Source organism: Fundulus heteroclitus, chromosome 12, assembly GCF_011125445.2.
Source record: "Fundulus heteroclitus isolate FHET01 chromosome 12, MU-UCD_Fhet_4.1, whole genome shotgun sequence".
Taxonomy (NCBI): domain Eukaryota; kingdom Metazoa; phylum Chordata; class Actinopteri; order Cyprinodontiformes; family Fundulidae; genus Fundulus; species Fundulus heteroclitus.
In genome coordinates, this window is record NC_046372.1 from 1307242 (window position 1) to 1322842 (window position 15601).

General features: G+C 40.5%; 1 protein-coding gene across 1 annotated transcript; it reads right to left on the minus strand.

The window, feature by feature from the left end:
* Positions 1-328: 328 nt before the first annotated feature.
* fancg (FA complementation group G) lies at positions 329-14185 on the minus strand. The gene is made up of 14 exons (XM_036143642.1): positions 13998-14185; positions 13687-13780; positions 12508-12633; positions 12208-12380; positions 10761-10911; positions 7856-7980; positions 7599-7745; positions 4803-4963; positions 4268-4334; positions 3854-4170; positions 3732-3772; positions 3463-3636; positions 786-900; positions 329-532 (listed from the first exon to the last, which is right to left on the minus strand). The coding sequence occupies exons 1-14, from the start codon at positions 14055-14057 to the stop codon at positions 439-441; spliced, it is 1845 nt and encodes a 614-aa protein (XP_035999535.1). The 5' UTR covers positions 14058-14185; the 3' UTR covers positions 329-438.
* Between the last annotated feature and the right edge of the window lie 1416 nt (positions 14186-15601).

Sequence of the window (15601 nt, forward strand, 5' to 3'; positions counted from 1 at the left end):
GAGTCAGCTTCTCGACTCAGGCTATGGTTCTCAACCGGTAAAAGGTGGACTGCTTATGGGTGAGCAGAAGTCCTAGTATCTTATCTTTACATTATTAATGTAAATTCTCGAAGCCCCAACCCCCAAATAAAACAAGTTGGGTTTTTTTTTACATGGTGGTGCAGTTAGGTGTGTGATCATGAAGACAACAACAAGAGCAGGAGTGCCCAAGTCAAGTAATCGAGAGAAGCGATGCATCCAAAAGTTGCAGGGCAGTAGCTCTGCAACTGCACTCTCTCATAGTAACATACCAACGGAGGAATCTTCCCACACACACAGGGGCCCCACGGCAGGTTTTATCCACAGTTATTTAATTCTCTCCACATATTTGTCCCATTATTGCACAGGCCACCCATCCTGTTGATGAAGAGATATGTATTTCTTTATTGTCCACTCTGACTATAGAGGTCCAAGTTCTTTTAGTCTGGAGCGCAGCTCTGTGGGATCCAACAACGGACCAGACTGAAGTTCTTGTGCGTACACAGGAAGAGCCCTGCAAGAGAAAGGACATTCCCATCTTAAGAAAGAACACAGTTAACAGGTTCAAATTTGGTTTATAGGACTTTTTTGTTACATTTTCACATCTTTCTTCTATCAAACAAGCCTAAAGTCAAGACTATTTCAAATTTAATTTTGACATATTCTAGTTGGAGTTCCCAAATCTAATCCGGTAATTCACAATTTTTCCGGAATGTCTGTAAACAGAAGCACGTGTAAGAGCAGAGAGTACAAGTATAGCGTCTCACTCTGCTAAGGGTGGACAGGTATGGCTCCAGGTCTTTTCCCAACAAGCAGCCGCCTCCCGCCGCCTGTCCAGCCTCCACAGCACCTCCCCACACCACTGCCCTGCACTCACACCCTCTGAAACAGAAAGGGTCATGTGACTGAAATCAGTACAATGTAATATGAACGCACGGTGGTTTTTAAAAATGTTGTTCCTTCTACTTAAATACAGTCGTCGTATCAAGTCGCAGAAATATACAATGATGCAGACAAACACTTTTTGCTCTTGGATTGTGTTTGTGCCTTTGCTGACTCTTCATACTCCCAAGGTGTCCACCACTAGAAAGCAGCCTGCTCTAATAGACAGGTGGGCAGAGTATATCCACAGACACTTGATCAGTGGTTTTGTACACGTTTGTGTATGGACACAGGTTATTTTTGCATCTGTATTTTGACAACCTTAGTGCTCTAGCAACGGTTCTGAATGCTTTCGTGTTAGATGAGAATAAAATGGATCAAAACCAACAAAAGTTAAACGGCCTCCCTTTTTAATTCAGTATTTAACACAAATCCAACTTGGGTTTAGATTACTTGTTCAGCTGAACTTTTTAACAAAATAAAATGATACTCTGTGGCAGAACTATTTGCAGCGTTTACTGCTAAGGAGATGATTTCGGTGTACTTTCTTTGGACAGATTGTGTTTCAATCGACCTAGAAATGCCTGGAAGAGGGAAAGTCTTCCTAAGGGGTGGCTTTAGCCCCTGACACTCACACCCTGTTTGCAACATTGACACTTTAAAGAAATATGCGAGAAATGGTAAGTTAAAAAAAATACTATATTGTTTGTATAATGTATATGCAAGACTGTCTTGGAAGTGTTTTTTTAAGGATAAAGTAATCCACCAGGATAAATATCTGGATAGCATATCAAGGCAGAGCTCCTCTGCTTCTCTGTGTTTAAGAGAGAGACAGAAGCGGAGAGGGGAGATGAAGCCTCACAGATTCAAAATGCCATGGCAGGAGCAACGAGAACACATTAATAGTACAAAAGATTTTTAACCGCAGTGAAATTATATTATAGGTTGGATTTTGCGCTGACTCTGGCTGCGGACTGCTCTGTCAGCGGGGAGAGTTTTGAGGCGATCCCTGGCTGCGAGCTGCTCAGCAGGTACCTCTGCAGGAGCAGCGGGTGGATGCTGCATTAGGTGGATGGATGGACACTTCAGAGACAGAACTTAACAGCTTTCAGTGAAAAATGACAGAAAGCCTCAGTAAATCCACGGATCTGATACAGCCCGTCTTTTTTAATTTTTTTCCTTCTGGCATGGTTCATGGTTTGTAAATAGTAAAGTTAGATTTTGATTTGACCCATTCCATTCATGGTGGTCTTTAATATTAATGTCGTCACTCTTCAGATTTTATGGACTTCCTCTGTGAAAACCTTCTAATTTCTCCTCGCCCCTCGGCCAATCACTGAGAAGCAGTGCGTTCACTCTAAACTCCTCTCAAGTCACTGCCGAATTAGAAAGAAGGATGCGTTGTGTGTCTCATGGTATAACCGTAAAGAAGGCAAAGGAAACTGCTGCTCTTTCGTGTGAATTCACAGAGAACGTTTAGTAGCGAAAACCGGTTAAGCTTCTTCAACATTTAGCTAGAATTTCTTTATTTACTACCAACAATCCAGGTGGAAGACCATGGCTTCGGGAGGGGAGTAAGTATATATAATCTTTAGATTTGTTAAAAGGCATTTCTTTTGTTAAATTGACCCTGCCAGAGAAACCCAGTCTGGCCCTGAATAAAAACCGAGCTGAGCTGTCTGACACTGGGGAGAATATCGCGCCCTGGAACACCTCTGTAGACTTTATACTTTAATGTGTCTCTATTTTTGGGGTTTGCAACATACATTATGGAAATTCTATTTTCACTTTTAGTGTCCTTATGTAAATAGTGATGCTGCCACTTTGGTGATCACATTATGACTCAAAATGTGATGGATGGTGATGAGAATAATAAAAAAAAAGACGTATCTTTACCTCAGAGTTCAATTTTTCGATTGTTTCCTCAACTTTTTTTCTACCAGGTGCTCTTTTGTAACATTAGCCTGAGATTGTGTTTCCTGTTGCGTCCACTTACCAGGAGGTTGTTCCTATAAACCTTATACTATTTTATAATGACAGCTGTGGTCACATGAGGAAGGTGACACGAAGATGCATGGAGATAGTCTCGTAGCCTTTACCTTTACCACAGACATCTAAACCCTTTCGGAGCTCCTGATCTGATAAATAGGTTGAAGGCATCTCAGATACTAATCTCAAAAAGAAAAATGTATTAGTCATTACATCCTCCCAACCAATCACAAACACAGACCCAGGAACGCTCCATCACCAAGATCAGCCCACTTCAAAGAGTTTTTTTTTTTCTTTTTTTTTTTTAAATCGTGCAGTTTTGGTACAAAGTCGGTTCAGTAGTGGGCTGAGTTTGAATCCAGTGTTTGTTTGTTCTTTATCTAAAATTAGGTCGCTAAGCATTAAATGGTCAGGGCTGCTCTTAAAATATGTTTTGAATTTTTTTGATAATTATATCGACCAATATGATTTCTATCGATATGCTTTTTTCCCCCTATATTGTCCAGCTATACTGTGAGCTATGCATCTTTAATCGTAGTTGCGCTCCTATATTTACGGCCCTGGTGTGCGTACCTGGGAGGGCCTGCAGGCCGAGGTGAAGGTCTCTGAGCGCCTCTCTCAGCCGGTCCATCTGGGCGAAGCTGATGCCTCTACCAGCTAATGAAAGTCCCTTTAGTCTTTGGAGGACACACAAATCTACACCCTGATTAGACTCTTTATCTGGGGCGGAAACTTGTGGTGAGAAAGCTGAAATGAAGCATACAACGAATAAGAGAAAAGCTACAGATCCAGAAAAAGAAATTTCATCTTTGTATTTAAAATACTTTCTTAAACTAACTCACCTTTCTTTTTACAGTGCACCTTCACCAACAGGTTGAAACACCTACAGGGCAAAAAAAAAATGGTGTGTGTTTATTTATAATATCAGAGACGATGTGCACAAAACCAGTTCAGCACCACGGACCTTGTGTAATGGCTAACTGCTTGTTTCCAGTCCTCCTGCTGAGCGTAGCAGTGACCCAGGAGGAGGTAGGCTGCCGCTGCCCAGAGAAGCCTTACCAACCCGCTTTCAGCCTCCTCTCTCTCCTCCCTGCTCTCAGCCACACTTCCGTCCTCTGGATGCTCCAACAACACTTTATCTGGAAGCAGATCCAGAATCGTACCGATGACCTCGTCGCAGAGCGCCATACAGTCTGCAGGCCGCCGGGCCATGAGTAAGGCAGCTCCGGCCTCAAGGTAGAGATGGGGCAACTTGGGGAGGGTGGAGACCACGCCGTGCGCCTAAGGTAAACACGTCAAATGACACGTTTCAGGAATATAATTTCATACAATTATTTACGACTTCTTAGAAACTGACCGTCGATGTGTTTGCTGTTACTCCATGTTGCTCCTCGGATCGAAGCGCAGCAAGCAGGTCCAGGTAATTCTCCACACCTTCTGACACTCTAAAACAGCAGAAAAACCCTCGTTTATGAACAAAGCAGGGCTGCACGATGTTAGAAAGTCTTACGATGGTCATAATAATAGTTAATATCATAACAATATCAACCGCAATAAATGCATATTCTATTCTTTCCCCGCTTTCTCGTGGTTCCTACATCCTGCGCAATCTCATTTGTGTCCATTGTGAGCATCCGCTGCAGCGAGACGCTGACTAAATGGCCAAATATTACATTAGCACAAAAAAAAAAGAGGTCATAACACCTGGAATATAATTAGTCAACAATTATTGCACTCCAAGCAGCCCTTTGCCAATATGGCGCACACTTATATTGTGAGAACGAGTTACTCACAATATATTGTGCATGCCTAGGACAAAGTTAACATATTCACTGTTCTCGTTTACATCATCAGTATCTGGATAAACGTGCAGATGAAAGGAAGTCACAGGGACACCATGCTGCTCTTCTCACCTGTCATGTATCACGCATTTGAGAGCCAAGCTGTGAAGGACGCTGAGGGCTGACGGGACAGAGAGCAGGCTGCCCAGCGACTGGCTGCAGAGAAACAAGGACGGTGAGAGGAGGCGGCCTGCAGCCGGTGCAGGTTCTGTAGTCGGGGGTAACAACAAAGTCTAAGGGACAAGAGAGGTTTGATGCTTCAGTATCCAGACCTGGAACCCCCTTAATGTATTTCAGTGATAAAAAGGTAGTTTTTTTGATTATTTTGTCATCTAGTAAACTACAAAACACACATACAGTGTTTCACAAAGGCTTTCATATGTCTTTAACCACTGAAGATGCATAGCTCACAGTATGGCTGGAGAATATAGGGGGAAAAAAGCATATTGCTAAAATAGAAAGCATATTGGTCAATATAATTATCAAAAAAATTCAAAACATATTTTGAGAGCAGCCCTGACCATTTAATGCTTAGTGACCTATTTTTAGATAAAGAACAAACAAACACTGGATTCAAACTCAGCCCAATACTGAACCGACTTTGTACCAAAACTGCACGATTTAAAAAAAGAAAAAAAAATCTTTAAAGGTGGCTGATCTTGGTGATGGAGCGTTCCTGGGTCTGTGTTTGTGATTGGTTGGGAGGTTTCATATGTCTTTAACCACTGCCTTCAATGTGTTTCATAGGATTTTGTGTGATGGACCAACCCAAAGTAGCACATACTTCTTAAGTAGAAAGGAAAAGAAGCATTGTTGTACAACTTAAATATTTCACATTTCCAGTCTCCTTTACACTGAAATACCTAAATAAAAAAATCTATGTGAGCAACAGTCGGTTTACAAATATCACGGTTATTGACAGGCACTGCTCAGCAGACCTAGATTTTATGACCGTGAGATGCTGGCCATTGTACCTTCCCTGTGAGTTTACCTTTGTCATGGTAGGTGTATACGTTCCACCCGGTGCTAACGCCATACAGGTCGTAGCCATGAACAACCTCCCAGAGGCAGTATACGTGATAGCAAGGGATTTTAACCATGCTGTAAAAGTAATGCTCCCTAAATTCCACCAGCACCTCAAATGTGCCACCAGGGGAGCTAAGACCCTGGATAAAGCCTCCTCCAACATCAAGCAAGGATACAGGGGCACTCAGCTGGTCTGTTTGGGCTCCTCTGATCACACTTCACTGCTTATTATTCTGGCATACAAATCATTGAAGAAGAGAGCACCCCCAAAATACGGGTGGTGAAATCTTGGCCTGAGGGCGCCACTCAGCAGCTGCAGGACGGTCTAGCAACCATGGACTGGGACATTTTCCAAAACCGTGACTGTCACGTCCGGGTGTTTTCCAACCAGAAGGCCAGGATGAACAGGGAAGTCAAGGAACTTCAGAGGGAGAGAAATGGCGCTTTCAGGCCCAGAGACGGGGACCGGTACAGCTGCGCCCGAGCCCCTCAGAAGAGAGGCATCAGACGGGCCAAAGCGAACTACAAGCAACTAGGATGTTATTTTTCCCTAACATCCCTTTTGTTTCTGTGTTTCTACTACATTTATTTACTTACTTTTTTTTTTATTTTCACTGCCTTTGGGAGTCGCTATTATTTAAATTTTGTCGTGCTTTCTGGCAAAGTGACAATAAAAGAATTCTGATTCTAAAAGTAAGAAATGGTTTAGATGGAGGTGTATGCAGAAGCTGGACTGGCCCAGTCAATTAACCTGACTCCGCCAGATGTATTTGCTCCGCATATCCATCTGGAAACCTTCCGTTGAAGTAACTTTGGGAAGGGGCGAAAATACTGGTTAGCTGATTGGCCTATGTTGGTGATAGACGGGCCAAATGAACCAATCAGATTCGTCGTCACTCTGTTACGAGCGACGACGAAAACACAACCACAAGCCAAGCTACTTTTGCTGCTGCAGGTAAAGGCTCGTTAGATCAGCAAATAAATACTCTGTAATTCTGATAAAACTTGCTCGATAGCCACGCTAACGCTAGTTTTATCGGCTGAAGCCGCCATGTTGTTTAGACTGAACTGACGCGCTTCCCGTTGCGTCACACCTCAACCCGCTTTAAAGCCAACGCTGATTGGACGTTCGTTTGGTGAACGGCTCCAAATTTTCTTTAACGGAGAGTAGCCAGACTGATCTGCGAGTGAAACCTTGAAAGCTCGCGAGATCAGGATGGTCTCACGAGGCTACCAGTCAATAACCCTGACGTGAATTTCAGTCCCTGGTTAAAAAAAAAAATAATTGAACCGGCATAATTTTCATTCCCTTTCATAATTATGCGTTGCTCTGTCTGAAAGAAAATCCTAATAAAAATGAAGCTTTTGGCTGTAATGTGACGAAATGCGTAAAACTTTTAGGGGTCTGAATACCTTTGGGAGCCCCACAGGAACTAATTACACTACAAAAACGGATCTAAAAATAAGCAAAATGTTCTTAAACATAGTGTTTTTGTCCTTGATTTGAGCAGGTAAATAAGATCATCTGCCAATGGAATGAGTATTTTGACCCCTAAATTAAGATAATTTGACATTTAGCACTTGAAATAAGATGATGGAGATGAATTGTTCCTATTTTAAGTGCAAAAATCGTATTCTGTTGGCAGATCATTTTATATACCTGCTCAAATCAAGGACAGATACATAAATTTTAAGAAAATCTTACTTATTTTTAGTTCCGTTTTTGCAGTGTAATAGTAAAATTATTTATCTGCATCCAGACCACATTTCAGACAATAAAAGGCACCCTACTGTTTGAATGAATGAATGAATGTTTGACTGCAAGCCATGCAGGTAACTCACCGAGTGCAAAATCCGAAGAGCCTGGATCTCTGCCTGTACGTTTCCCAGCTGCCTGTAGAGGAGTGTGCTCTGGTAGAGAGCGCATGCACAGCGAGGATCTGTCTCCAGAGCCCTTCTGAAACACTGCAGCGCCATCTGAGGGCGGTTCTAGAGACGAGTGCAAAAAAAAAAAAAACACAAACGCTCAGGGCATTCAAACAACCTCGCATTCTCCTTGTTCTGTTTAATCAATGGTTTGTATGCGTGGTTCTGTGTACCATATGGGCGAGGCAGGAACCCGAGAGGAGGTGTGTGTATGCTATGAGAGCTCTGGGAGCAGGCAGAGCAGCAGCAGCCTGCAGAGCAGAAAGTGTGTTCCAACCTTCGTTCAGCCTTTCCGCACCTTTTTAAGCACACAAGAAGGAGCAAAGCACCGGCATTGTTAGTCTAGAGTCATTAACAGCTGCTAAAGCTTTGGAAAAACACTGTGTATATACATATTTCTTAAAGTAATATAATCTCACTTTGGATATATGTATACTTCAGGTTTTAACTGAGAGCAAAGTAAAACCGAAGTCCACGCCCTTGTTTGTGTGCACGAACCAGGCGATTAACGCTGATTCTGGTTCTAACAGGACGGGAGAACAACGCCAGCCGTCTCAAATAACTGAAAGAGTTGGGTTATTAAGAGCTACAAAGTTTGAAGATTTTCAAACCATCACAAAGAAAAGTTTTTTTTGGGGTTCTGTATATTTTTTATTAAGTATTTATCACCTTGTTATAAAAGATAATGCGACCTCAAGCTTCGCCCGGTTCAATTATCTTCATATAACAACATTATGAGCTTGATAATAGCTTCATAGTCCAAATATCTTGAGATGACATCATTTTGAAGCTCATTTTGTTGTTTAATTTGGTCGTTATCTTGAGGTCAGATCCCACTCATTTTTATCATGGATACCGTTTCATTACATCATTATATGAGCCCCAGCTTTTTGTAGCAATTACTGTTCAATTGTCCCACAATCTCAAGATAAAGACATTTCAAGCTTGTTTTGGTCACAAAGAAGAGTTTCATAAAGTTGTTGCGTCAAAATCTAATATTTAGGGTTTCTTTTGATTGGGTACTACACATTTTTCATGTGAAAATTACAAACCTTTACAGACTCAAATCTGAACAGTTTGAGGCCGTTTATAGCAGGAAGTTTTAACAGATAAAATTACAAAAGTTCCTCATGAAATTATGGCAGAAGCTTTAAATAAGGAACAGACGGACAGATGGATGGCTGAGCAGTCAGATGGTGAGATGGATGGAGAGGCAAAGGCTGACCAATAGATGGCAGACGGAACGGATGGATAAACGGTCAGATGGACGACAGATAAAGGACAAAAGGACAGACTGTTGATAGATTGAGAGCTAATGGACAAATGATTGAAAAAATGTTGGCCGAATGACCACTGGATATTTTTTATCAAGCTTGTGCTGCCATAGTAACTGTTTTACCTATTTAACTGGATGCATCATTGTGAAACTCTTCAGGTAGCAGCTAATTATATTTATTACTGCAACCCCTCCAAAAAAAAAAAAAAAAAAACATGAAATCTCAACCACAATCAATTCATCTGAGTTAGAAGCGATTGCTTCACCACAGCCGAGTTAACAGCTGAATTATTTGCTTGGTATGTCGTCATGTTCTGCAGAGGTGTGTGTTAAACCAGGGGAACATCTAAACCATGCAGGGCACTGGCTCTTGAGGACTGTTGTTGGGCACCCCTGCATTTCTATACTATTATATTTTTTTTACCATAACCCCTGGTATTACTTTTAAAAATATATATTTTAGTATCCTTGTCAGCTCATCAAAATGCATCACAGCAGGAACAGCAGTTCTCAACTTCATCATCAGCAAAAAAATATCCAGAATTTTTTGAAAAATTGAAAGATTTTTATGTTCTGTCAAACAAAATCTGGAACAAGGTCATGAAACATCATTTATCTAATTTAACCTTCTCTAGATTTTCTTTTTCATAGGTTTTTTTAAAGCTTTCCTTACCCTTAGTAAAATCCAAATGAATTTAACGACACACATTTTAAGGCTAAATATGGTGACAAATGGCCCGTCTGCTAGTGTGTTGAGAGTGTGTAGCAGTTGGCATTCAGACACAAAGAAACCACATTGACCGTGCCAACTCTCTTCTACACAAATGAGCTCCAGATTCATGAAATGGTGCCAACAAAGTAGACAACAAGATCTGAGAATGATCTTTTATACGGCCATTTACTTTGGGAAAACACTGCAGCAGGTTTCTTAATATGATAAAAGAAAGGGGGGTGGGGCTCACTGTGTTCTCATTGGCATCATGCTGGCAGGAAATCTCTGGAGCCTACAAACCACATTCATGCCAGAAAAAAAACTCCCTAAAGACTAAAGATGTCTCTTACAGCACAATAACAACCTTTCTCCAGTCCAGTAAACATTCAGGAATCATTGAAGTTTTCAGGCATTAAAATTTCCCCCTCTCAACCGGACAGAGCGTGCCCTAAAAAAAAAACGACGCACAGCGGGTCCAGGCTTGAAGCTCACAAAGCTTCTTGGATCCTTTGAAAATGTTTAATGTCGTGGTAGATCAGTGCTTGTTGATTTGACTAAATGTATCCAGAACAATTAATTTGTTAAACCGCATGGATTAAACAAGAGGGAGACAGATGATAACATGACTTTTACTTTAATACATCAATCTGGGGCTGAAAACTGAAAACAACCCTTGGTTATTTGTGTGAGGTCTTTAGCTTTAAAGCATCTCATTCAGTGACGGGTTCAGATTAGCAGTTCAGCTTCCTTGTTTTTCTCTTACAGCTCAAGGAACAACAACAGGGATGCAAAATAAAAACAATATTTTTTATTCGCTTTTGCTTCGCTACTAACCATTAACTGTTATGAAGTTCACTTGAGTTCCTAATAAAAGACAACGGTTATCAATTATCTACAAGAAACCCCATTTGGTGGTTTTGGGACTCCAGACAGAAAAAGCAGGTGAAATGGTGGATAAATGAAATGCGCATGTCAGAGAGTGCAGAGCTAAAATCCCAATGCTACGCTAAAGGTTTAATAAATGTTGAGGTTCAGTCACAACAGACTGAAATCAGCATTTTAAAACTCGACCAGTATAAATGTTGCTGACCTTGGACAATCGCAGTGCAGATCTTCAGCAGTTCAGCAAGCCTCCTAGGGTCCAGAACCAGTCTGGGACTATTTGGGATCTTTTCCTTTGCTTCGGTTCTGCAATCATCCCAAACCGCTCCACCCTGTCCCTCTAACAGAGACATCTCCTCCTGCATCGAGGAAAAGGAGAGCACTGTAGGTTCCTCTGTTGACGACACAGTAATAACAACCAAAACAACGACAAAACAGAACAGAGCTTGGCGAAACAAATGATGGACCAGGATGAGCTTTCTGGAGACTCTTGAAGCAACAGATTTCTGGTGACCAGAAGGACTGCAGCTTTTCAGATAGACTCAAGGAAGTTCTGCAAAAACGCTCAAAGACTCACAACAAGAAAGCAGAAAACCGTCCCTGGCTACAGGTCTGCAAATTAAAATCACAAACAGGGGTTTTCTCCACTGTTGGGAAGTAAATTATGTCTGACTCATCTGGTCTGCTATATTCTCCTAAATAAGTGTTTGAGAAACCGTTTAGAAAAATAGTTAATAATGCTGCTTATGCATCTGCTTGTTCATGTCCTCTTTACTCCCCCAGTGTTAAATATTGTTGCTTAGACGATGTTGCCACCTGGATGACTAATTCTCATAAATCCACAAATAATGCGCTGGCGCCAGCCTCAGTCCAGACCTTGCTGGTGCACCTTTGCTTACCAAACTTTTTCCTTCCACTTAACCTTCTGTGAATATGGTTGAATACGGTCATCTGTGAACAGCCAGCTTCTTCTGCAATGACCTTTTGTGGTTTACCCAGCTAGTAAAGAGTGTCGATGACCGTCGTCTGGACATCTGTCCAGTCAGCAGTCATTCCCCATGATTGTGTCAACTACTGACCCAGACTCAGAGACCATACAGAGGCTCAGGAAACCTTTGCAGCTGGTTTGAGTTAATTCGTTGATTAGGATGTGACACCACGAGTTTCCAATATTCAAAGTTTCAACAATATTCCAATGTTCTTAGACACTGAATTTTGGGTATTCATGCTCTATTAGCCCTGATTGCCAAAACTACACAAAATAAAGACTTGAAATATTTCACTCTGTTTAATGAAGAAGTTTTTCACGAATGACAACATTCTATATTTTTCGAGATGTACCTGTGTATGATGGAATAATACAATAATGCAAACAGACCACCACTTAAAATCTTCAGGAACAAAAATTTGTTATCTCAAGACTGAACAGTTGAATGTAGCTTGTGGAACAAATGCAACACATCCACGAAAGAGCAAGGTACGAGATCTAGCAGCAGGGCCTAAATTCATGCTACATTACAAAAATAGCACTAAATTTAATTTTCTGCAGTGGATGTGGGAGATTATAATAATTGACTATAACTTGAATAAAAACTTTGAGCCCATCATCTCTCAATACACAAAGCATAATCCTTTAAAACAAATTAAAAACCCACCTGAAATTCTTTAATAGGGTTCAGGCAGCTCTTGGCCAGCCATATTCCCCACTGCAAACAGAGAAGGCTCAGGACGTGGCGATGCAACGCTGTGCCGGCCACTGATTTAAGAGCAGCTCTCCAAAGCACAGACGGGTCAGAGGTACCACGATCCTCTCCTGCTAACTCTAGCACTACCAGCAACAAAGGCAAACAGTGGGGGAGTCGATAAAACAAGTTAATAAAGTAAGATTTCAATTATGTAGCCGGTGACATAAACAATAAAGTAAAGGTTCCCATTGGTTTCAGACAGAAACCCACCTCTATGAGCAGCCTGTGTGAGGAGCAGCTCGGCCTCCTCAAACTGCGACAGAGCAGTGAGGCACACACAGGCGTTGTAAACTACCGAAAGCTCCAGCTGTGCATGATCCGAATGAGGAGGGATGCCTGGGAGAAACAAACACCGGCAAAGAAATGCATGAGATAAAAGTTATAGATGAGAGCTTCTTGCAGAATGAAAACCCTGAGTAAAAGTACCACACACTCCAAGTGCACTGACTACAAGTTTACCTGAGTATGTAAAAATGTATATACTTAGTCTGATTGTTCTACACCTTGGTAATACATCAGAAAAAAACAACAGACATTGCAGGGATTTTATTATTTTGCTGTTTCTACACAGCAACCTAGGGGTTTCTCAACATTTTTTTATTTTACAAATGCTATACTTTTCCAGACTCAAAGCTATAGATTGTCTCTGAAGTTTATATAATATTCTGGACATTTAAGTGCTAAACATTCACCTTAAGTTAGAAGTCTTGTGTTTTGGAGTAGAATATTGTGCATTTTGATCACCTCTATTTTAAAATCTTAAACCCTTATATTTGCCAAATAAGTAATTAAGTAAACCACAACGTTTGCATTGTTTGAGCACAATTTATGAATTTTGGTGTAATTATTTCATTTGTTTAAAATTTAAAAAAGAGCAATTTCAGTGTTTGGCATTTTAACCAGATGCAGTTTATAGAACACAGTTTGTTTGTTTTATTATTATTTTATTATTATTATTATTATTAACTCTGTTTTACCCTCTTTTAAGCTTTGTTGAACCTGAATTGGGAATTATATCACAATATATTTCTCAATTTCAGTCGATACCAAATAATTTTAAAATGATAAATAATATAAACAAATTATAAACAAAATAAAAGCCTCAGAAAGCCTTCCAAGAATGCATGTACAAACTTAGGACAATTATTTTTGCCATGTTTATAAAAATCCTCCAATATATTTTTCAGAAATATTTGCGTTAAACACATGAAATCACATAAAACCCAGATTGTCAGTCAGTGACAAGTGCTGTAATCATAGACTGTAATGTGTATTTAAATATCGGATATTTGATATCACCTTTATTGAATAAAGTTATATTACCAAATATATTGATATTAAATTATTGCCCAACTCTTGAGTGGGATAAAGAAGAAGATGGTGGATCACCTTGTATTTTTCTGAGAAGTTTGTGAAAGTCAGAAGAACATCGTCTGTGGCTGAACAGGTTGTTGTGATCTCGGTTCAGCTCATCATTCTGCTGCTGAAACAGTCCAAACACATCCAGCAGACATTATGAGGAATTATCTAAGCTTTCCTCCTGCACACGAAGCAGGAGGGTTTGCTTATAATGCCACCTTGTATTCTGAGTCCACCACAACTTAGATGCAATAAAAATGTAGACTTTAGTGAACTTAACGTGCATGTAGCAGCTAAAATGAACAGATAACAAGGACGCTATGTTGGCTAGCGGTACTTACCTTACAATTAAAAGCCAGCTCGTTATTTTCCTGAGTCCATTTAGCCAACAAACTCATCATTTTATCAGAAAGTGCATCACTGTTTATGTTGGAGAAAAGATAGTTGCGCTTGTTTATGTTTGTTTAACTTTCCCTCGTTCTCAACCGGAAACTCCTCTACCGGAAACACTTCTTCTTCTTCTTCTGGCACAACCTTCAGATGTGCATTACTGCCCCCTCCGCCATGGAGTGTGGCGCACAGAGCTAAACGCAGTTTTTTCAACTTTAGTCAAACAGAAATGTACGAACAAACATGACAATTAACAATTGTGAAAATATACAATGGACAAAACAGAGGCATACTGAGGTATATAAACACTAAACTTATACACAATTAAATTAAGAGAACAAAACAAAAATTAAAAGCATTTGATGAAAAAAATAAAAAAAACTATCGCTCTCTCTCTCTCTTTATATATATATATATATATATATATATATATATATATATATATATATATATATATATATATATATATATATATATATATATATATGTGTGTGTGTGTGTGTGTGTGTGTGTGTGTGTGTGTGTGTGTAGAAGTAGAAGAAGATGGCTGAATGGATGTCTTCAAGAAAAACAAGAAAGCTTAATCTTTGGATTCAGTTTTATTTAACTTTCTAATACTGTGACATTGACAGCTGAATTGGGAATAATCCGGCAGTGTTGTGCTAATGTTAAAACAATCTTATGCTCAGTTGCTTTCTTTATGTTTGTCTCCCTAACTTTTATTTCGCATCCTTTCCTTTCAGGTTTTATCACATGCCGTCGATGCTGGTTGGTGCTGTCTGTGGCCCAGTAGATTAAACAAGAAATCAACTAACAACCTTAATTTTCTCAGGAACAAGAACTTTTTACCATTTCCACCTGTAAGCTTGTTTTTTTTTTTTTAAGTGTAAGGTCTATGCATAGCTGTGCGGTTCTGCTGCCACCTGTGGACACGTCTGTAAAGGACACAAACAGTTCTGCTAACTGTCCAGTAGGTGGCGCTGTGAGGACGCCATGCTCAGCTGCTCTTCCAGAAACGTCAATCAATCCATCTCTTTCAGCCCTCAAACTGTTAAGAGCTGCTGTTTGCTTACAACCCTGTGCCTCCAAAAATAAACCCAAACAATTTAAGGGTTTGATCAAATTTAGTTTTATTCGGGAAGATATATTCCCACCCACATAATGCATCCTCAATCACATGCAGGAATCAGAGTGCACACACGTCCAGCTCCTAACTCCATTATGGCTGAGTCATACCCGCGGCTGCTGGGACAGCCGCTTTTCTACGTGCGTCTGCCCAAGGTGACTCCTGTCCTCTCACCAGGATGCATCCTTCTTGGCTTGTTCTCTGTGTTGTCATCCCTGGCTGCCTCAGTGCACCAGCCTGGTCCCTAACAGCTGAATTTGTTGCTTTTCTTCACCACTGTCTGTGCATCCCTGTCTCAAATCACTGAACAGCCTGAATACATGGACGGGTTCTACTCACAGCTACTATGACCCTCAGCAATGTATTTATTGCAAGCTAACTGGGTTAATACTGCAGAACTGCCTCTAACTAAAATTACACAGGCAAGAC